This window comes from Heterodontus francisci, chromosome 11, assembly GCF_036365525.1.
Source record: "Heterodontus francisci isolate sHetFra1 chromosome 11, sHetFra1.hap1, whole genome shotgun sequence".
NCBI lineage: Eukaryota > Metazoa > Chordata > Chondrichthyes > Heterodontiformes > Heterodontidae > Heterodontus > Heterodontus francisci.
In genome coordinates this window covers 74,590,475-74,615,020 of record NC_090381.1, presented here as the reverse complement: position 1 = coordinate 74,615,020, position 24,546 = coordinate 74,590,475, and the positions used below count along the sequence as shown (strand labels likewise).

Sequence of the window (24,546 nt, the reverse complement as noted above, 5' to 3'; positions counted from 1 at the left end):
TTAAATGTGGAGAAATGCGCACTTAAATTCCCATCCTTGGGTGACCCAAAGAACATGAAATTAGTTATTTTTAATCATGCTTCACATGCTAATTTTCCTGATGGATATTCTAGTACCGTCCATGTCTCCGCTTTAAAGACGTCTGCAAACGCAACATGAAGTCCTGTGACATTGATCACAAGTCGTGGGAGTCAGTTGCCAGCGATCGCCAGAGCTGGCGGGCAGCCATAAAGGCGGGGCTAAATTGTGGTGAGTCGAAGAGACGTAGCAGTTGGTAGGAAAAAAGACAAGTGCAAGGGGAGAGCCAACTGTGTAACAGCCCCGACAAACAATTTTTTCTGCAGCACCTGTGGAAGAGTCTGTCACTCTAATATTGGCCTTTATAGCCACTCCAGGCGCTGCTCCACAAACCACTGACCACCTCCAGGCGCTTACCCATTGTCTCTCGAGACAAGGAGGTCAAAGAAGAAGAAGAATTTCTGAATATTTCTGATAGGTGAAAATGGGAAATGTTATCCTTTACCTTGGGAAGCTAAGAAAAAGAAAATGTTAAAAATACTTTGGCTGCTGAAACACTGGCTGTTTTGGCGGCAGTGGATTTGGGATTATATCTTAAAAATTTTAAGTGCGATTCTGTACAATGAGCCTTTGTGAAGAGCGTATACCCATTGAATGTTATGTAGATAAATGTTCCTTGTGGGATAATGTACACCTGGAAAAGTAAGTGAGATAAGGCTATGGATTGACCTTGCTAGCTTGCAATAAATGCTGGAGAGAAAGGAAATCTCTAAAATTAAATGATTGTCCATGCCTTTCTTTTTATAAAACTAAGAATTTGTTAGAGGTCCTGAAAGAGGGGCATCTTACAAAGTAATGCTTTGTACAGTATATGGTGATTTCTGATGTAATTTGTTTGGAAATTTTAGTTGCATTTGGTATGGTATATAAACACTAATTTTTATTTAAAAGGAAAGAAGGGAATCTATTATTACGACCAGGTGAGGAAGGGGTCTCAGGCTCCCCTTTTGCCCCTTCTCTGGTTTGACCGCAACAGGGTTTATCCTTCTAACAGTGATTTAACTTACCACCTCAGTGAGCACTTGCTCCTGTTCCTCTAATATAATTGCAAATGAACCAATTGGCCAGGTTTTCTTGAGTTTAAACAAGAAAGATGTACGTTTATTATCCTTATCACTCTAAACTGGTTAAAATTACTAAAATATGCCCCACACCTACGCCCACATTCACGCAGGAGTCACACACAGACACTCGCACGCACACAAATAGATTACAAAGGGAAAAACAGAGTTGGGAGGTTGTAGGAGAACCTGTCATGATAGTGGAATTTAAATACTGAAGCTTAGTCCCAGAGACTTTAGTTGAAGTTGTAGTCCTGAAGTCCTCGCTGGTCCATGTGACTGGTTCGGGCTTGCTTCTCAGGTGCTGGAAGGCAGATGGGCTTTCTCTGTGTCCCCTAGTTGCTGACTAAGGATTTGTAGACGGCTTCCACCAGCTGCAGCTTGAGGCTTCTCTGGATCTCATTTTTTTAAAAGGTGTGAAGCTAGTAAGTGTTGATGTTCAGAGGGGGTACTCATACAGGGAACGCACAAAGTTAACATGCAGCTCCATATTAAAAAGGCAAATGGCATGTTGGCCTTCATTGCAAGGGGAATGGAATACAGGAATAAAGAAGTCTTACTAAAATTGTACAGGGCTTTGGTGAGATCGCACCTGGAATACTGTGTGCAGTTTTGGTCTCCACATTTAAGAAAGGATATATGTGCACTGGAGGCAGTGCAGTGAAGATTTACTAAATTGGTCCCTTGGATGAAGCATTGTCCTATGATGAGAGGCTGAGTAAATTGGGCCTATATTCTCTGGAGTTTAGAAGAGTATGAGGCGATCTATTTGAGACATATAAGATTCTGAAAGGGCTTGATAGGGTAGAAGCTGAGAGATTGTTCCCACTCGTCAAAGAATCTAGAACATGGGGACACAGTCTCAGGATAAGGGGCCAATCATTCAGGACTGAGATGAGGAGAAATTACTTCACCCAGAGGGTTGTGGATGCTTCATCATTGACTACATTTAAGGCTGGGATAGATAGGTAGATTTTTGGTCTCGCAGGGAATCAAAGGATATAGGGAGCGGGAAGGAAAGTGGAATTGAAACCCAAAATTAGCCATGATCGTATTGAATGGCGGAGCAGGCTCGATGGGCCATATGGTCTACTTCTGCTCCTATTTCTTATGTTCCCTTGCTGAATCTGTTACTGTCTGCCTTCTGAGTCACCACTCAAATCTCCAGAGTGGCCCAAGTAGTCATGTGATATGACCACCTCTTTGTGTTTGAATCAGAATCTTCTGGAATGGTCTTTAAAATTCAAGACTGTCCCCTCAAGCTGTTCAGACATACTTGGGGGTGGTGGGGGGGGGGGGACTGGCTGTTTCAGAGTCAATGGGTGTCAATGGCATTTGACGACCACATTGATAAGGCTATGCCAGATAAGTGGCTAGGCTGAGTTAATCACATCTGTCTCCAGCCTGATCCTTAGGTTTTTTTCTATGCAAATTGTGTGTGGCCATTTTGGCTGCTGGCTGTTCTGTTTTAAAAGTTATTTGTAGCAATTTCCAGGAAAAATCTTAGGCAAAGTGCCTCACAATGAAATTATTATTTCAATTTGGCATGTGGGGTTTTTGTCACAGTATATTAATTGTATGCAGGTGGTGGACACTAACTGGAGATTCACATGTGCCCCTACAAATAGACACAGACTGAAACTGGTTGTTGGGTTAGGAGGGGTATGATTTTAATGTCTTACTTTTATAAGCATTTATTTAGAGTTATAGAAAGATTGGCTCCAGTTTTATGCTTCACAAGGTGACTTTTTTGTTTCTCTCTCTCTCACCCCTGACTGAATTCTGCATTCGGAAGTTAAGCTTCTTAGATTTATAAAACATACTAAATTGCAATCTGAAGGACAATTTATCTTTGGGTTCAACCAGTGTTTACTTAGAAGCAGTCAGACTTTGACCTCGAATGAACACAGCTTCATCTTGTCAACAAAATAATACACTATATATAATGATTTAATATGAGCAACACCACAAGAGGTACTTTGCATTTCCTACATTTAAATGACTGTAGTGAAAATGTAATCCAGTTGTAACCAGACATAATTTTAAGATGGAAACTAATTTTTTTTTAAAAATCACTTCTTTCAGCTGTAATACTTCCAACAATCTGGGCATACCTTCAGACTCTTCATGCTGAACCTTATTTTCTGGGTTTGGGACTATCTGCATTCAGTTTTAGTGGACTGATTGCAAGCCCCATCTTTGGACGTATATCGGACAGAACACTGAGGACAAAATCAATCATATTATTTGCTAATTTATTTGAGATTGCAGGTAAGGCAGCTCTACCTACCTTGTTTGTCTATTGATGGATATATAGTAATTATAGTGGTGACTCTTCAGGAGAGGAGAAAGCTTTTGTGGGGGGAGGGGGGATGCGGAGAAAGACAAAAGTTGGATTGTTTGCATTAAGGTTGTGCAAGTTTGTACTGTATTTTACCAGGCATTTTAAATGTATTGCTTCTCGTCCCATCTGTACCCAGTTTGTGTAACAGCAACTTATAGAACAGGTATTTCGTGGTGATTGAGCAATCTGTTGAAATTTTCAAAAGTACAGAATGAGAAATGTAAGGATGTGGAAGTGCTGGGGAAGAGGGAGATAAGATCAAGTGGGTTGAATTTTAGTACTCACAAATGGGTGGGTTGGGTTCCGGTCAGATGGTAAAATTTAAAAATTATGAACCCTGACCCCAACCTAACTACTGCCAGGTTTTCAGAGGTGGGTTATTTAAATATTTTAGTGAGGCTGACTGCCTCTGATTTTAATTTGTTTGAAGTTTTACAGTGGGTGGTTGGGTTTCCCAGGCTTTAGAAAACCTGGCAGCTCATGTGAGGGGGGGACAGCTTCGGGGAGAAGGTAAGTGCTTTTGTAGCATTGCTTGTGGACCAGGAAGAGTAGGAGTTATAAGCTCCTTTTTGCACCCCTCCTCCCCCTCTCCCTGGACGATGGCCCCCGGGGTTGGGGATCAACCACGCCCCGACCCCACACAGGATTGTGGATGGGACCTGCCTGGGGTCCTCTGGTGTGCTGCCGAGTGCTCCCTGTCTGACTGGAAGACAAGCCTGTCAATCAGGATGACATCCAGGCAGAGAAACCTGTCCGAGCCAAATGACGCACGCTGTGCAGTTAAAACTCCATAGTATGTGGGTACACCCAGACAACAAAACTCCTTTTTCCGCCTATGTAACCTGTCCCTGTTAATATCCAGGCCTGTGTCTCTTGAATCCAGATGGAAAGATGGCAGGCGGCACTTTAATGAGGACTGGTGGTTAAAATTGCAGTGACGTCATTCTGCCCTTGGCAGGTGGGAATTTACCTGAAACCAGCGGGTTCCTGTGGAATCCCATGTTGTAGTCTTATTTTAAAAACAGGTGGCTAAAAATATACAAAAACAAAATATTGGGGATGCTGGAAATCTGAAATAAAAACAGAAAAGTGGAAATATTCTGATCTAGCAGTGTCTGTGGAGAGAAAAACAGAGTTAACATTTCAGGTCGATGACCTTTTGATTCTGATGACAGGCCATCAACTTGAATTGTTAACTCTGTTTCTTTCTCCACAGATGCTGCCAGACCTGCTGAGTATTTCTAGCATTCTCTGTTTTCATTTATGCCAAAAATATACCTCTGGCCAGTTAGTAACTTAAAAGAGAATGACTTGTTAACATTTTGTGTGACACCCTTTATCAGACCGATATAATCTGGGACTGAAATGAAAACAGAATATGCTGGAAACTCTGATGAAAGGTCACCAGCTTGAAACGTTAACTCTGTTTCTCTCTATACAGATACTGCCAGACCTGCTGAGTATTTCCAGCATTTTCTGTTTTTATTTGATTTCCAGCATCCACAGTATTTTGCTTTAATAATATTCTAGGACTGTCCTGATGTTGCGAATACTGAAAGGATCGCACTTGAAACATTTACCAATGCTTTTCTCTTTCTAATGCTGACAACCTGGTATATTATATTTTATGAAGACAATTTTGATGATTTATATTAAAAAAATATTCATTTTTTGGGATTAAAAAGAAAACTTTGTTTTTAGGCAACTTTATGTACTTCATGGGATATTCAAAATGGTTACTACTTGGTAGTCGGCTTATAGCAGGTAAGGTTAAGTTATCAACAGTTGTATTATTGTTGAGGAAAACTTTCCTTCAGTCATCTTCCTTTTCGGCCTTGTTTTACTGTTCTTAAATTACATTTTTATGGGGCACTTTATAATTAACCAATTATTTTACCTTTTTAAAACAGTAATGACATTGTGATAGAGTAAAATTTGGGATTCCGTTTTATTTGAAATAAGTTAGTGTGATATGTGTCTTAATTGCCTCCTTTCCCTCTTTTGAGAAGAAAAGCACGAGATAGTCATTTAGGGCATATTGGAGGCCATTCATCCCATCTAGTCAGTGCCGACTCTCTGCAGAGTATTCCAGCCTGTCCCATTCCCCCGCTCGATCCCCGTAGCCCTGCAAGTTTATTTCCTTCAAGTACCCATCCAGTTTCCTTTTGAAATCATTGATTTTCTCCACTTCCACCATACTCGTAGGTAGCTAGTTACAGGTCATTACCACTTGCTGCATAAAATAAGTTCTTCACATTCCCCCTGCATCTCTTGCCCAAAACTTAATTGCCCTATCCCTTCTGCCAAAAATTAATGTACCATCAGTTAATGGGAACAGTTTCTCCTTGTCTAACTTATAATCTTGTACACCTCTATCAAATCTCCCCTCTATCTCTTTTGCGTCAGGGAGAACAACCCCAACTTTTCCAACCTAACCTTGTAACTAAAATCCCCCATCCCTGGAGCCATTCTGGTAAAACTCATCTGCCCTCAGGTCCTTGCTAAAGTTTGGTGACCCGAACTGGATGTAATTCTCTAGTTGTGGCCTATCCAGAGCTTTATAAAGATTCAGCACAACTTTCCTGCTTTTGTACTCCATACCTCTATTTCTGAAGTCTAAGATCCCATATGCTTTGCTAACCACTCTCTCAATATGTCCTGTCACCTTCAAAGATCGATGCACATTCACCCCTAAGTACCTCTGTTTCTGCAAAATCTTTAGAACTGCACCATTAACTTGACATTGCCTCACCCTATCCCTTCTGCCAACATGTATCACCTCACACTTGTCTGTATTAAATTCCATCTGCCACTTGTTTGCCCGTTCTGCTGGCCGATCTATGTCCTGTTGCCGGCAGTCTGCATCATCCTCACTGTTTTGCCACTCCTGCAGGTTTGATATCATGGGTGAATTTTAAAATTCTACTCTGTATTCCAAGATCCAAGTCACTTAAATACAGGGGAAAAAAAAGCAATGGTCCGAGCATTGACCTTTAGGGAACACCACTGTCCACCATCCTCCAATCTGGAAAACAACCATTTACCATGACTCGTGTTTTCTGTCATGAAGCCAATTTTTTATCCTGTTGGACATTGACCCTCTTATTCCATGAGTCCCAATTATGTTAACTAGCCTTTTATGTGATACTTTATCAAATGCTTTCTTAAAATCCATATAGACAACACCACTTCATCAATCTTCTCTGTTACCTCATCAAAACATTCCATTAGATTAGTCAAGCATGATCTGCCTTTTACAAATCTGTGTTGAGTATTCTTAAATAACTCAAACTTCTCTAAGTGCCTTTGATTTCTTTTTCCCTGATTTATTGTTTCTAAAACCTTACCTACCAGGGATGTTAGACTAACTGTATATGGATTTCAGTAAGGCGTTTGATAAGGTTCCCCACGGTAGGCTATTGCAGAAAATACGGAAGTATGGGATTGAAGGTGATTTAGTGCTTTGGATCAGAAATTGGCTAGCTGAAAGAAGACAGAGGGCGGTGGTTGATGGCAAATGCTCATCCTGGAGTTTAGTTATTAGTGGTGTACCGCAAGGATCTGTTTTGGGGCTACTGCTGTTTGTCATTTTTATAAATGACCTGGAAGAGGGTGTAGAAGGGTGGGTTAGTAAATTTGCGGATGACACGAAGGTCGGTGGAGTTGTGGATAGTGCCGAAGGATGTTGTAGGTTACAGAGGGACATAGATAGGCTGCAGAGCTGGGCTGAGAGATGGCAAATGGAGTTTAATGCGGAAAAGTGTGAGGTGATTCACTTTGGAAGGAGTAACAGGAATGCAGAGTACTGGGCTAATGGGAAGAATCTTGGTAGTGTAGATGAGCCGAGAGATCTTGGTGTCCAGGTACATAAATCCCTGAAAGTTGCCACCCAGGTTAATAGGGCTGTTAAGAAGGCATATGGTGTGTTAGCTTTTATTAGTAGGGGGATCGAGTTTCGGAGCCACGAGGTCATGCTGCAGCTGTACAAAACTCTGGTGCGGCCGCACCTGGAGTATTGCGTGCAGTTCTGGTCACTGCATTATAGGAAGGATGTGGAAGCTTTGGAAAGGGTGCAGAGGAGATTTACTAGGATGTTGCCTGGTATGGAGGGAAGGTCTTACAGGAAAGGCTGAGAGACTTGAGGTTGTTTTCGTTGGAGAGAAGGAGGAGGAGAGGTGACTTAATAGAGACATATAAGATAATCAGAGGGTTCGATAGGGTGGATAGTGAGAGTCTTTTTCCTCGGATGGTGATGGCAAGCACGAGGGGACGTAGCTTTAAGTTGAGGGGTGATAGATATAGGACAGATGTTAGAGGTAGTTTCTTTACACAGAGAGTAGTAGGGGCATGGAACGCCCTGCCTGCAACAGTAGTAGACTCGCTAACTTTAAGGGCATTTAAGTGGTCATTGGATAGACATATGGATGAAAATGGAATAGTGTAGGTCAGATGGTTTCACAGGTCGGCGCAACATCGAGGGCCGAAGGGCCTGTACTGCGCTGTAATGTTCTATGGTCTTTAGTCGTAAAGACTGTCCTTACACCCTTTCTTGAATAAGGGTGTTACGTTTGCCACTCTCCAATCCTCTGGCACCTCCCCTATATCTAGGGAAGATTGGAAGATTATGGCAAGCCCTTCTGTTATCTCGACCTCCATTTCATTTTCGTAACCTGGGATGCAGGCCATCGTGACTTATCTACCCTAAGCATAGCCAGCCTTTCCTCCTGTTGTGGGACAAACTTATGGGACCACTTTGAGTGGACCACCTTAAGGAGCTGTAAGTGAAGGTCATCAAAGGAAGTGATGTCACATCACATGTGACCAGGGAGTTGTGGGTGGAGCCTGACTGTGAGATGTGTGTCGGTGTGCTCGTGCAGTAACTATTTGCATATATGTGTTCTAGTTGTTAAAATAAAACCCATGTTTTCTTTGGATATTACTTGTAGTCCTGTGAATCTTACAATAGTTCACATATCAAAGGAACAAGTAATATTACATGGTGGCAACCTTTTAGGATATATTTTTTCTGAAGACCACCGAATATTACATCGTGACTTTTTTTTCTGAAGAACAGGCTGTAATATTACTTGATCCATTGATGTGTGATCTGTTGTAAGACTCGTAGGACTACAAGTAATATCCAAAATAAACATGAGTTTTATTATACTTTAAGTAGAACATATATATATACAAACAGTTACGGCACACGCTACATCTAAACACATCTTGCTATATCGGGCTCCAACCAAAACAACACTTCCTCCCACCAGTGACGTCCACTTACAGTTCCTTAAGATGGTCCCTTCTTAAAGTCCTCCCACGCCAGCGCTTTTTTTCCCAAAGATAAAAGTATATGTACAATAAACAATAATGCTGCGATTTAGAATAACTGTATACATGATTAACACAAAACATTATTTATAGGTAAGCAAATTTAACACGTAGAAAAGGACTGCTTATTTGTCCTGATCTTGTCATTGTGAACCTCTTCCCAGAACTGAGCTCATCATGATGACTCCTCTGATTTAAACTCTGATTATCATGTTCTTCCTCTGTGCTCTTAACCTCTGTATGTTCGTCTTCTGACTTTGACTTTGAACATGTCCGTGATGCTCCAGGGTTGTCACATGTAGCGTTGTCGTACAGCTTGCTGAGTTGACTTTTTGGTTTCGTCTGAGAATCATACCATTGGGTGGCTGGACCTCGCACGATCTGGGCTGGTCGTATATCCTCACAACCTCTGCAGGATGCCGAGTTCCCGATGCACGATTAAGGACTCTGACCTTCTGTCCTACTCTTCTTCTCTTTGGCTTCCTTATCTCGAGAGACAATGAATAAGCGCCTGGAGATGGTCAGTGGTTTGTGAAGCAGCGCCTGGAGTGGCTATGAAGGCCAATTCTAGAGTGACGGGCTCTTCCACAGGTGCTGCAGAAAAATTTGTTTGTCGGGGCTGTTACACAGTTGGCTCTCCCCTTGCGCCTCTATCTTTTTTCCTGCCAACTACTAAGTCTCTTCGACTTGCCACACTTTAGCCCCGCCTTTATGGCTGCCCGCCAGCTCTGGCGATCGCTGGCAACTGACTTCCACGACTTGTGATCAATGTCACAGGATTTCATGTCGCGTTTGCAGACGTCTTTAAAGCGGAGACATGGACGGCCGATGGGTCTGATACCGGTGGCAAGCTCGCTGTACAATGTGTCTTTGGGGATCCTGCCATCTTCCATGTGGCTCACATGGCCAAGCCATCTCAAGCGCCGCTGACTCAGTAGTGTGTATAAGCTGGGGATGTTGGCCGCCTCGAGGACTTCTGTGTTGGAGATACGATCCTGCCACCTGATGCCAAGTATTCTCCGGAGGCAGCGAAGATGGAATGAATTGCGACGTCGCTCTTGGCTGACATACGTTGTCCAGGCCTCGCTGCCATAGAGCAAGGTACTGAGGACACAGGCCTGATGCACTCGGACTTTTGTGTTCCGTGTCAGTGCGCCATTTTCCCACACTCTCTTGGCCAGTCTGGACATAGCAGTGGAAGCCTTTCCCATGCGCTTGTTGATTTCTGCATCTAGAGACAGGTTACTGGTAATAGTTGAGCCTAGATAGGTGAACTCTTGAACCACTTCCAGAGCGTGGTCGCCAATATTGATGGGTGGAGCATTTCTGACGTCCTATCCCATGATGTTTGTTTTCTTGAGGCTGATGGTTAGGCCAAAATCATTGCAGGCAGCCGCAAACCTGTCGATGAGACTCTGCAGGCACTCTTCAGTGTGAGATGTTAAAGCAGCATAGTCAGCAAAGAGGAGTTCCCTGATGAGGACTTTCCGTAATTTGGACTTCGCTCTTAGACGGGCAAGGTTGAACAACCTGCCCCCTGATCTTGTGTGGAGGAAAATTCCTTCTTCAGAGGACTTGAACGCATGTGAAAGCAGCAGGGAGAAGAAAATCCCAAACAGTGTGGGTGCGAGAACACAGCCCTGTTTCACACCACTCAGGATAGGAAAGGGCTCTGATGAGGAGCCACCATGTTGAATTGTGCCTTTCATATTGTCATGGAATGAGGTGATGATACTTAGTAGCTTTGGTAGGCATCCAATCTTTTCTAGTAGTCTGAAGAGACCACGTCTGCTGACCAGGTCAAAGGCTTTGGTGAGATCAATGAAAGCAATGTAGAAGGGCATCTGTTGTTCACGGCATTTCTCCTGTATCTGACGAAGGGAGAACAGCATGTCAACGGTCGATCTCTCTGCACGAAAGCCACATTGTGCCTCAGGGTAGACGCGCTTGGCCAGCTTCTGGAGCCTGTTTAGAGCGACTCGAGCAAAGACTTTCCCCCCTATGCTGAGCAGGGAGATTCCACAGTAGTTGTTGCAGTCACCGCGGTCACCTTTTGTTTTTATAGAGGGTGATGATATTGGCGTCGCGCATGTCCTGGGGTACTGCTCCCTCGTCCCAGCACAGGCATAGCAGTTCATGTAGTGCTGAGAGTATAGCAGGCTTGGCACTCTTGATTATTTCAGGGGTAATGCTGTCCTTCCCAGGGGCTTTTCCGCTGGCTAGAGAATCAATGGCATCACTGAGTTCCAATTTGGTTGGCTGTATGTCCAGCTCATCCATGACTGGTAGAGGCTGGGCTGCATTGAGGGCAGTCTCAGTGACAACATTCTCCCTGGAGTACAGTTCTAGGTAGTGCTCAACCCAGTGGTCCATTTGTTTGCGTTGGTCAGTGATTATGTCCCCTGATATAGGTTTGAGGGGGGTGATCTTCTTGATGGTTGGCCCAAGAGCTCTCTTAATGCCATCATACATTCCTCTGATGTTTCTGGTGTCTGAGGCCAGCTGAATATGACTGCATAGGTGTTGCCAGTAGTCGTTTGTGCAGCGCTTCTGGCTGCTTTAAGTGCTGCGGATGTTAAATCGCTGGGGGCTTTCTTGTAGTTCAACAGTGCAATGCGCTTAGCGGCTATGACGGGTTCCAGCTCTTCATTATGAGATTGAAACCAGTCTGCATTTCTCTTCGCACTTTTGCCGTAGGTGGTCAAAGCTGAGTCATAGATGGCGTCTCTGATGTGGGCCCACTGCATCCTACTCACAATCAAGCTAATTCTGGTCCTGCGTGCCAGTCATGTGATGCCTTCATCTTCTCTTGTTTAGACAGAAATATATCCTTTACTGTGGAAAACTTCGAAAGATGTTGACTGGGCAGGGTACTTTTTACCTGCCTTCCAAACATCAACTCTGCAGGTGACGGTTAAGCCCGTGTCTTATGGAGTAGCTCGGAGGTGCAGCATTGCAACGTTGAGATCTGTCCCATCTGCCTGTACTTTTAAAATTAGTGAATTGATGGTGCGCATCATGCATTCAGCTATGCCATTGGACTTTGGATAATGCGGCAATGATGTCACATGACGAACTTCCACCTGGCCCGCATGTCTTGCCGCACATTGCGGCCCGTTATCGGAGATAAATTTTTCCGACACGCCAAATAGGCTGAACAGTGCACTGACCATGTTAGCAACAACCGCACTTGACGTATCCCGTAGCTGCCTAATGATCAGAAACTTGGTAAACTAATCCATGACAAGGAGTAACTCATCACCTCAAACGTGAAATGAATCTGTGCTCATCTTCACCCATGGATGTGAAGGTGTTTAGTTTGGGATCAAGGGTTCCTTCTGTTGATTTGGCTGATCATTTTCATGTAACTCACAGGATTTCACCACCATATCAACATCACTGTTGATTCCTGGTCAGTAGACCGTCTCTCTGGCAAGGTGTTTGGTGGTCCCAAACGCCCTTGATGCAGTTGGGCTAGGATATCAGAATGCAGAGCTTTGGGTTTCAGGACCTGTTTCCCTTTAAAAATCACTGCCTATGATGTACTGAGCTTGTCTCGATATGGCCAGAAACAGCGTAGATGTTCGGTTACTTCCTGTATGGTGCCAGGCCATAATTCTACAACAGCGATAGGGTAGGGTCATGTGCTGTCTCATCTGTTAGTTGCTCACATTTGTGAGATCCAAAACTCATGAGGTCGATCTGGAGGACATCCTCAATTTAAGTATCCACACCATGGACGTGCAAATCCGGCGAGACATCTGCATCTTTATTCAAGTTAGGCAACCTGCTCAGGGTGCCTGATGTGACCATCTTGCTGCCCCGTTTATATCGGATGCCACAATTGTAGCCCTGGACCTTCACCAAAAGTCTCTGCAACTGAGGAGGAGCACTCGTGAGCGGTTTGCGCCATATGGTTTCAAGTGGCTTGTGGTCAGTCTCCATGGTCAGATGTTTTCCAAATGAGTAGGTGTGAAACCTAGCAATATCAAAAACCAGAGCTAAGGTTCACGCTTTATGTTAGAATAATTGGATTGAGTTTGCGACACTCTTCGACGCGACGGCGATTGGCTTCCCTTCTTGCATGATGCAGGTGCCTAATCCCTTCTGAGACGGGTCAACCTCAAGTGTGGTCTCTTTGGTCGGGTCATAATACTGTAGCACACTATCTAGACCTGACGGAGCTAACTTTAAGGACTCAAACACCTGCTGGACCAAGTAAGGGGTATCTTTACACAGCAGTTCCCTCCATAGTGCTGCTCACTCTGCAAAATTGGGGATATACGGGGCCAAAAACTTGAACAGTCCTAGACACAGTTGTAGGTCTTCCCAGACCTGAGCAGTTAGCATGGCTCTGACATCTTCGATCTTATCTGGTTCTGGGTGTATTCTTGTGGTAGAATCTATTGACCCAAAGAATTTGATGTGCCTGACGTTGACCTGGCACCTCTTGCTATTCAACACAAGGCCCTCATGATGAGCAGCCAACATTAGCAAATTCAAGTTTCGGTCATGCTCTGCCTTGTTCCGTCCTGTCACCGCAATATCGTCGGCTATACAGATACAGCCCTGGACATTTTCCGCTATCCTGTCCATGTATTGTTGGAAAATGTCCTGGCTGGTGTACAGACCAAAGGGTAACTGTTCAAAACAGTATCTCCCGAATGGCGTTCTCAAAATTGTGAATAGCTGGGACTTGGCCTAGTGGATGGACCAGTAGCCATGTTTTGCATCGAGCTTTGAAAAATATTTAGCACCAGTAAACTTAGGATTCCATTCCTGCAGCGTTGGAATTTTATGGGGTATCTCTTGAGGGCTAAATTCAGTTGTGAAGGTTTAAGCAAATCCTGAGATTTGTTGTCTATCTTCAGCACGCAGGTAATGGAGTTGCACCAGTCAGAATGATGTTGCATTCGGTGGAAGACTCCGTCGTGCTCCAGTTATAGGTTGGATGGTGTTGGACATTGAATCTGAATTTAAACTGTTTCGACAGTGAATCAAACTATGTTCCTTAGATCAGGAAGTGGACGAACCAGAGTAACCAGCTATCAAGATTTAGATCACACAAGGCAACGAGCGCTTGCAATGAATCAATACATCAGGATTGTCATCTGAGAAGCAAAAGGACCCTAGCAAGCTATGGGCATTCCTGGAGCAGGAATTGAAAGTGAAGGCCAGTTTCCAAGTACATAGGCTTGAGCTTATGACCTACTGGCAAAGGCACATAAGTCCATTGACCAGTTTGTTACAAGGTGCAGAAACAAAGCTCACTATTGTGACTTCTCGGATATCGAACCGTCCGAATGGGCTATTCAACTAGTAATCACATCTACCCCACGAGAGGCCTTCCAAAAAGACCTGCTAAAAAACGGAGTACACCGCAAATGCACTACTCAACGACGGAAGGAAATTTAAAGGCATCATGGCTGGGCACCGACAGTTACAGGCATTGGAAGCAGTTATGACAATTGGTATGGTACTCAAGGCTCAGAAGTTTGCTAAGCCTTGTGGCAAATGTGACCTGATTCACCCAATTCGAAGCTGTCCAGCGTACCAGGACCTGTGCAAAGCTTGTGGCATGCAAGGACATTGGACAAGGCAGTGCAGCAGGCTGAGCTCAAATACTACACAGAGGAATGGTGGCAGATCACATGCGGTGAGAACGTCTGCAAGACAGAATGCCAAATGCAACAAGAGGTATGCCAACACAGAAGTCCAAGCAGTACATCAGGTCAGCAGAGAGACAGGTTGCTGGGAGGGCACTGATGAAGTGTGCGCTTGTGAGCAAGCATTCCAAATAGTTAATTTGGATCAACATGTCAGTGCTATCACGCAATTTGAGGCATCTGCCATGATCGGGATTATATGTCCGCTGAAGAGTGACCAGCATAAGCTCAGAGGAGAAAATCGACACCGGAGCAAGTCAAAATCCTGGAGCCCCTTTCCTAACAGCACTGTGGGTGTACCTACTCCACAATGAACTGCTGCGGTTCAAGAAGGCGGCTCACCACCACCTTCTCAAGGGCAGTTGGGGATGGGCAATAAACGCTGGCCTAGCCACCGGTGCCCACATTACCCGAACGAAGAACGAAAAAGTGCAAATATTCTGCCTATCCATATACTGAAGGATGTGTACTTAAAGCAATGGGAGTCTGTGGTGCAACCCACCACAGCTAGGCTGACTGGAGAACAATTGTTCTCCAATCAAGTGCATCGGAACAATAACTTTATGGTGCAGCTATGGGAGCTCCGAATGGCTACTACAAATGTTTTATTTTGTGGAGACAACTGGACCAGTTGTCGCAGGACTTCCAATGTGCCAAGATATACGAATTGTCACAGTACGTGAATTTATAATGCACCAAAGATGGTAGAAAATGTTCAGGTGCGGTGCATTGTGTCGATGAAGTTGCCAGTCGTCATTTTTCTAAGCTTTCTAAACAAGAAGATTAAGGCATCGTATGACAGGCAAGCAGGACTCAAATTTAGCTCCATTACAAGTAGGACGGAAGGTCAGAGTCCTCATCTTGCATCAGGAACTTGGTATCCTGCAGAGGTTGCAAGGATATGCGACCAGCCCAGATCGTACGAGGTCCAGACACCCAATGGTACGATTCTCATTTGGAATCAAAGTCAACTCTGAGTATACGACAACAATACATGTCACAACCCTGTGGCATCATGGACACGTTTAAAGACAAAGTCTTAAGATGAATGTACAGAGGCTACAAGCACAGAGGAAGAACATGCTAACCAGAGTTCTGAGTCACCAGAATCTCAGGAGTCAAGAGTGGGACGAATAAGCAAATCTCCTCTACGTTTTAGAGTGTTAAATTTACTCACTTGTAAATAATGTTTAGATTTAATCATGTATAGTTGGTCTGAATCGCAACATCTTTTGGATTAAAGTCCCCCAATATCATCACTCTCGTTCTTGCACATCTGTGATTTTCCCTGCAGATTTGCTGTTCTATCTCTTTCTCTCACTATTTGGAGGCCTATAGTATACCCTAGTAGTGTGATCATACCCTTTTTGCTTCTTAACTGTAACCAAATAGATTCTGTCCTTGCCCCATCAAGGGCATCCTCCCTTTCCAACACTGCAATATCTTCCCTAATCCGTACTACCAACCTACCTCCCTTATTTCCATCTCTGTCTTTTTTCTGAGCACTTTATATCCTTGTATATTAAGCAACCAGTCCTCACCACTTTTAAGATACATTTCCATTATTGCCACTACATCATATTCCCATTCTTCTCTTTGTGCTTGTAGCTCACTAACCTTATTCACCACACTTTGTGTGTTTTCATACATGCATTGTAATCCTGTCTTTGCATTCCTCGTAGCCCTATTCAGTCTGCTCCTATCTAATATGGAACTACTCCCTTCTCTAGTATAAAATTATGCACCTTATTCCTCTTCTCTATTTCTTTATGCTGGTGCCCATTCCCCCAACCAATTTAGTTTAAACCCTCCCCAATCACACTAGTGAACCACCCCATGAGGACATTGGTCCCAGCCCTGTTGAAGTGTAACCTGTCCCTTTTGAAATAGATGCCTTCTGGTCCCCATGCCCTAAGAATCTGAAGCCCTCCCTCCTGCACCATGCTTCATGCCACGCATCCCTATTCTTCCTATTTCTACTCCTGCTAGTGCATAGCACTGGGAGTAATCCAGAGATTTGTACCTTTTGAGATCCTACTCTTTAATTTCCTCCCTGGCTCTTGAAAATCTGACCATAGGACCACAATACCTGCCCTTGCTATGACTTTGGTATGGACATGTACCACAACTTATGCCTCAATCCCTTCCCCCCTGCAGAATATTCTGCACCCTCTAGTGAAGCATGTTATTGCAATGTCATTGAATTGGCAGGAAAAAGTAATATAATCACAATTAAATAAGTAGGAGAAAAATGAACAGATCACAGGACCCACTTAATATAAAGTAATTAATTTGGGACTGTGTGTTATGAAAGTGCTGCCATTTAAAAAAAATTTTTGAGGACTCTTATTTAAATTGTGGAAATGGATTCATTTTGGAAGGCTGAAGGTTTCATAGATGCTGGACTATGTTTTGTTGCTGATAGTTCGCTGAAGGGACATTTGAGATGTGTATGAAAACGACCTTTACTGGATATCACATGCCTTAAGATAAATTATCAACAGAAACCTTGGTGACTTGGGGGAGATGTTTACAGAGAAGTGACATGTCAAGATTTATGAGGGTCAGAAGGTGTTTTCGCTTCTGAGCTATTGTTTTGGTTCAGTTGGGGTGTGGACAGTGTTGAAAAGCAGTTGGTTCTGCAGCCTGCTGTGAAGAAACCCCCAGCTCATCTGTCCTAGACCTCTGAGACCCGGAGAAATCCAGTGCATGAGCTCCTGTTTCTCTACCTCTTTGAAAAAACCCAGCGAATCCAGCGTGTGATAACTGAAAGCCCTGGTGCCACATTTCTTCTGGAAAGCCTATCAGATTATTTCTCGACATCTCCGGAACAAACTGCTTCTGAAAAGATCCCAGTGACCCATCTCCATATACCTGGACGCCAGATCAAAAGGGACAACTGACATCCTTTTTTCCTTCAAGAATTAGCAAGTATTTGACCAAAGTATTCCTTTATTGCCTTCATTTTTGTAAAAGAGCTCCGCAGAGAAAATTTATTTATTTTTTCTTTAACCTGTGTGGGTGTGGGGCAGTATTTAAAAAGGGAACTTTCAAATTTCAATCTGTGTTAATGCTTTGCTTCTTTACTGGATAAGTCTTGTTTGATAAACTGATAATTTTGTTATTTATTAAGGAAACCTGGTTGGTATATTTTATTCTGGGATAAAGAGTAGAGTATATGATTGACTATATTGGTAACTGGGTAAAGATTTTGAATATATGTTTTGACTTCTGGAGAAGTGGAACTAGAAAACCTGGTGCACTCCTCCCACCTCAGTCGTAATAGTGTATAATGTTGACCTCTTTATAACTCTGGATGTGGCGAGCTTAGTAAAATATAATTGCAGACAGTTCTTCAAACAGTACTGTATCATTTACTGCCATTTTTATCACGAAACTGCTTCAATAAGCAATGCTTCGTTATCTGGGGAAGGTACTTTATAGGCTAACAGTAAATGACTGCATCACTAATATCGATATTGTCACTGGTTACAGCTCCTGGAGGCATCTTATTGGAGGCAGGACTGGCCCCTCCCTATGTTGTTGTGGAAGTTTGGGCTTCTGTTAACAGCACTGAAAGATAAAAGTGGCGTTTGGCCCTAAAACTATGCTGCATTCAAGCCACTAAATTGTACTGAAAGTATTTAACCTAAATTATTTATTTGAGCACTGTTCTTGTGATTTCTAGAAGATGACAACTTGGATTTTGAAATTAACGTGCTGAGGCATGGGAGCAGCAAGGAGAGGGATGATGGATAAGTTGGATTTAGTATTGAATAAGATGTAGGTGACAGAAGTCTGATGATACGTATAGCATGAGTCACAGAAGGCTGGCTAGGAACACTTTGGAACAGTTGAACCTGTAGAAAACCAAAGTGTTGACAAGAGCAGGGTTGGCATAGAGACATAGATGACTAATATTCTGGAAATGATAGGTGTTCTTGGCAATGATATTGGATCTAAACTTAGAATTGAACAAGGTTTGAGCACAGTTGAGTTCAGCCTGAGCACCTGAGCAAGCAATCCGGGAAAGGATAGAATCCATCTTGGGAATTGAGTTTCTAGGGAATGGTGAACCAAATAGTATATAGTGCCAAACTGGTCTTAGAATTATAGAATGTATATATCAGTGATTTGGAAGTGTGAGTAGAGACAAAACTTTCCAATAATAAAGGTGAGGAGACATGTAGGTTGCCAGCAGTTAAGAATAGACCAATAGGGCACAGCAGGATCCATATAGATTAGACTGAGAAATGGTAAATGAAATTTGGTGTCAACAAGTGCAAAGTGCTAAGACCAGGAAAGAAAACACTGAAGCTATAAACTAATGGTGTTAGTTTTCATCATACTACACAAGAAGAAAAACACTTATTGATGGACAGAATATTGGATAAAGTACAAAGAAGAATTTGGGGGTATTGATGCACAAATTGTTGAAATCATTTTCACTGTGGCAGTGGTTTGAAAAAAAATCAAATTGGATCTTCAGTTGTATAGTGCAAATAAGATGCCAAGCACGTCCTATACAGCATGCTTGTTTGGTCATTGCCATCTGAAGTACTTTGTACAGACCTGATTGCCATATTACAGGAGGAACTTCATGGCACTGGGAAAAGCTACCAATCTGATATTGGGCATCAAGAAATTCAACCTGGAGAAACTGCCATGAATAAGAATGAAGTGCCATGGGATAAAGCTTAAGAGGGAAAATAATAGACACATCACATTTAACCATTTCACAAAGAATGTGTTGAATGCTTATGAGCATTCATTGAGGCAATTGAAGCTGATCATCTCACTAATTTTACAAGGCTGTTAGATAATTTGCCATAAAATCAATTGAGAGATATAGGTAGTGAACTGTGTATTTTGTTGTTGAACTCAGACAAGCCAGATGGATTGAAAGGAGGTCTTTACTTGTCTTACACACGACTGCATTACTAATGGTATATGGGACAGAAACAAACTGTTTTGGCCCTCTGATTGAGTCTCTACAGTGTTGCTCTTCAAAAGAACAACCAGGTTTATGATCACAATTCTGCTTGCTTTCAATGTCCTTTTTTAATATTCCTCTTCAACCAACTATCTAATTCTCCTTTAAAACTGTTCAAAGTTCTGCTTTGGCTGTAGTTGTGGAAGAAAATTTGGAATTTATAACCTTTTATGAAAATATAAGGCATTTTTTTCTAGCCTCCCTTTTAATTATTTGTCTGATTACTTTTAAATATTTGCTCTCATTATCTGACGAACCAATGGAAGAAATTCTCATTGCTGTTTGCTTTATCATTTGTGAAATTGGCCATCAGATCAGCCTTTAACCTTCAGCAAAAGAAAACACACTCTTAATGTTTCAAGCCAAGACAAAAGTAATCTTCATTGGTGAAATGCTGTTCATGTCTAACTATTATGCAAAAGACTAATAATTGCGCACTCCCACAAATAGTTTTTGTTCTCTATATGGCAAGACTCATTCAGTATTAAAGATTGATTAATTGGAATAAATGGTGCTCTAATTATCTTGCTCCTCCCATGAAAAGACATTCTTATTACTTTTCAGGTATAGGTACAGGTGCTGGTGCATGCATTTTTGGATACCTTACTCGTTCCACCACAACACAGGAACGGGCTACAGTATTTGCTGTTGTCATGGCTGCACGGCAGGCTGGGCTGCTGATTGGTAAGTAAATGTTAATGTATAGTAAGTGTCAGCTAAGCTATGGAATGCTTATTACTATTTTCAATTGAGAAGTTGAACTCCCTCAATCAGAACCACAATATAATGAGTGACTTGTTGCAGTGGTCTTGCTTGTACGCTTCATACTGATCCGGATCTTGGATGTGGACCCTTCTCCAGTGGCATTTATTTGGATTGAATTACTTGTATGAATTCTAGTTATGCCAATTTTGAGAGAGTTGATTATGCTCCATAGTCAAATTGCACTTTCAAAATTAAGTTTCTGAACCCAACCACCCAGTCTACTGTATATTTCATGACTCAGTGTTATTCTTGATAAAACTTTAGTTGGAATTGCAGAAACTAACATTATTTGAATTAGCTGAGAATCGAGAGAGATTTAAATAAAAGCACCTGATGCATGTTTCAGTGTGTGCTACATTGAGTATGGTGGGGCAGCATCTAAGATCAAATGGCTGTCATTGATTCAAGGAATTTATTTCTAGTCTCAGTACCTTACAACCACTACCAGATGGAACTATAGCGCTAATAACTGGAACACGGCAAAAAAAAAAATCAGAGAAGCCCATGTTATTACTGAAATGATGGCTGTAATCGTCACACTGCCAAATTGAATGGCATTCATGACTCCGCTCAAACAATGTCTGCCACTCGAGTAGAAGCATAACCCGATGGATTCTAGGAGTGGCACACTCCAGATCAGTGCGAACAGAGTGTGGAAAAGTTTGGAGTTGATTCCAAAATGTTGCTTAACAGAGCCATGGAGATGTCCATGGACAGAATCCACTGATCATTGACTTGTAGCTGACATGAGACATTAGCACGATGACACAGTGTAGCTGTTGATGCTATATGCGTCTTTGCAACTGAGGACCTCAGCCAGATTGACTGACTAGTTTAATACATTTCCCTCCACCTTACCGCCCCCAATTCAATGAATGTTATAGTGTTTCTTTTACTCATTTTCTCCACCCATCCCCTGTCAACCTGGAGTAGCTATCCTCAACATTAAGAGCATCAAGGCGCATTGACTGTGTGGTACCAAGGAGCCATAACAAAACTGAGGTCAATGAGGATAAATAGGAAGAACCTTTGATAGCTGGAGTCATACCTGACACGTAGGATAATGATTATGGTTATTGGAGGCCAGTGATTGTATCCCTAGGATATCACTTCAGGAGTTCATCGGGGAAGTATCTTTTTCTCAATAATCTTAAGCTGCTCCATCAGAATGTCAGGAGTGAGATTGTTCACTAATTCTACAGTGTTTTTTCAGTTCTGTTCGCAACTCTGATAATGAATCTGTCAATACAGCCTTCAGCAGTAGTGGGATAATATGCAGGCTTGGGCTGACGGGCAGCAGGTATTACTTGTGCCACTAGTGCCAGGTAATGACCACCTTGATCAAGAGAAAGTCCAGCCAGTTTCTCCTAATATTTAATGGCGCCACTATTGGCGAATCCCTTACCATCAAAGCCATGCCTTTTAAAGTGTAGAGCAGGGTGCTCTGGCACAGCTCAACTCTTGACATCTCAAAGGCTATCTGCTGTCTACAAGGCTCAAGTGAGGATTGCGATGGAATATTCGCAATTTGTCTGCATGGGTGCAGGAAACTGCAATAAAGAAGCCAGACACCATCCAGGAAAGGACAGTTCATTTGATTGGCTTCCCATGTAGCCAGGTTCAATATCCACCCCATCACCGACATACAGTGGTTGCAATATGTGTGATATACCAGATGCATTATAGTAGCTTTCCAATGTTGTACCACCCTCTTTTGTGACCTCTACCATCAACAAGGGCAAGAGCACCAATGATATGGGACACCACTACTTCCAAGTTGCACACCATCCTGACATAGACTTATATCACTGTCCCTTCATTGTTGCTATTAATATCCTGCAATTCCCCATTGATTGCTACTATGGAGCACCATCATCACAACAACTGCAGTGATTCAAGGCAAAGACACACCGCCCTCTCAGCGCACTAGGGGTGAGAAATTAGTGTAGGCTCGTCAGTATTGCGCACCATCCTGAGAAATCTTCAAAAATTAATGTCAACCCACACTTCACAACTCTAGAAAGTAATGACCCTTCCCCTCCCACCACCACTGCCGAGCATGTTTCAAATGTTAAATAAGCCTCCCCAATACCGCCACCCGCCACCCCCATCCGCCCAACTTTGCAATTTAGAAGATTTGTGAATTTTCCCCTCCCCACTTATCCTAGGATCATAGAATGATTACAGCACAGAAGGGGGTCATTCGGCATGTTGTCTGTGCTGGCTGTCTGCAAGAGCAACTCATGTAGTCCTACTCCCCTGCCTTTTCCCTGTGGATCTACAATTTTTTTTTTCTCTTCAGATAATTATCCAATTCCCTTTTTGAAAGCCACAATTGAATCTGCCTTCACCACAGTATCAGGCAGTACATTCCAGATCCTCACCACTTGCTGTGTTTCAAAAACAAAAACATTTTCCCTCATGTAACCATTGCTTCTTTTGAATCGGAGTCCTCTGGTTCTCAATCCTTCCGCCAACAGGAACGGTTGCTTCCTATCTGCTCTGTCCAGACCCCTCCTGATTTTGAACACCTCTGTCAAATCTCCTCTCGACTTTCTCTTTGTTCTAAGGAGAACAGCCCTAGCTTCTTCAATCTGTCCACATAACTGAAGTCCCTCGTCCCTGGAACTATTCTCGTAAATCTTTTCTGTACCCTCTCTGATGCCTTCACATTCTTCCTAAAGTGTGGTGCCCAGAATTGGACACAATAATCTACTTTAGGTCAAACCAGTGTTTTATAAAGGCTCATCATAACCTCCTTGCTTTTGTACTCTACACCACTATTTTTAAAGCCCAGGATCCCATCTGCTTTATGCACCACTTTCTCAACTTGCTGCGCCAACTTCCATGATTTGTGCACATACTCCCCCAGGTCCATGTGCTGCTGCATCCCTTTATAAAATCGTATCCTTTATTTTACACTGCTTCTCCTTGTTCTTACAGCTAAAATGTATCACTTCACACTTCTCTGCATTAAATTTCATCTGCCACATGTCCATCCATTTCACCACCCTACCTATGTATTTAAAGAGGAGATAGATTTTTTTTGAAATCTCGGGGAGTTGAGGGTTATGTGGAGCAGGCCTGAAAGAGGAGTTGAGGCCTGGGACAGATCGGCCATGATCTTATTGATTAGCGGGGTAGGCTTGAAGGGCTGAATGGCCTACTCCTATTTCTTATGTTCTCATGCCCTCTCTAAGTCGATCACTGTCCTGCTAACAGTTTTCAGTTCTTCCAAGTTTTGTGTCATCCACAAATTTTGTAATTGTGCCCTGCACTCACAAGTCTCGGTCATTAATATAGATCAAGAAAAGAAGCGGTCCTAATACCGACCACTGAGGAACCCAACTACATGCCTGCCGTCCGAAAAAACTGAATCATTCACCACTACTCTCTGTTTCCTGTAACTCAGCCAACTTCATATCCATATCCATGCAGCCCCTATCCCTTTGATTCATTGGGCTTTAATTTTGTTGACAAGCCTGTTATGTGGCACTTTATGAAATGCCTTTTGGCAGTCTATGTACACCATATCAATGACATTACCCTCATCAACCTTCTCTCTTATCTCATCAAAAAAACTCAAGCAAGCTAGTTAAACACAATTTGCCCCTAACAAATCCATGACGCTTTCCTTAATTAAGCTACATTTGTCCAAGTGACTGTTAATTTTGACCTGGATTATCATTTCTAAAAGCTTTCCCACCACTGTGGTTAAAAACTGGCCTTTGGTTGCTGGGCTTATCTTTAAACGCATTTTTGAAGAAGCGTGTAACATTTGCAATTCTACAGTCCTCTGGCTTCAACCCTATATCTAAAGAGGATTGGAAGATTATAGCCAGTGCCTCTGCAATTTCTAGCCTTACTTCCCTCAGTATCCTTGATTGCATCTCATCTGGTCCTCGTGTCTTGTCAACTTTTAAGTACAGCCAGCCTATCCAATACCTCCTCTTTACTTGGGCAGCATCATCTTCAATGGTTTAAAAACAGATGCAAAGTATTCTTTAGCACTCAGCCATGCCCTCTGCCTGTGAGCATGAATCCCCTTTGTGGTTCCTCATTGGCCGTACTCCTCCCTTTACCACTCATTTACTATTTATATGTCTAGAGAAGACTTTTGGATTCTTTTTATGTCCGCTGCCTCTCGTCTCATACTCTCTCATTGCTTCTCTTCTTTCTTTTTAATTTCCCCTCTGAACTTTCTGTATTTAGCCAGGTTCTCACTTGTATTATCCACCTGACATTTGCCATATACATTTTTTTTTTGCTTCATCTTACTCTCTATCTCTTGTCAGGCTTTCTTTGTCC

At 42.8% G+C, this 24,546-nt stretch overlaps 1 protein-coding gene across 3 annotated transcripts in view; it reads left to right on the top strand.

Moving 5' to 3' along the window:
- The window catches only part of LOC137375306 (major facilitator superfamily domain-containing protein 8-like), a 108,268-nt gene that overhangs the window by 35,899 nt on the left and 47,823 nt on the right, over nt 1-24,546 (top strand). For 2 of the 3 annotated variants that reach the window (XM_068042267.1, XM_068042266.1), the window contains 3 exons: nt 3,225-3,410; nt 5,185-5,247; nt 20,038-20,157. In XM_068042267.1, the coding sequence (XP_067898368.1) occupies nt 3,225-3,410; nt 5,185-5,247; nt 20,038-20,157 (369 nt within the window). The remainder of the gene's footprint in view (nt 1-3,224; nt 3,411-5,184; nt 5,248-20,037; nt 20,158-24,546) is intronic. The other variant, XM_068042268.1, reaches the window with a different exon arrangement.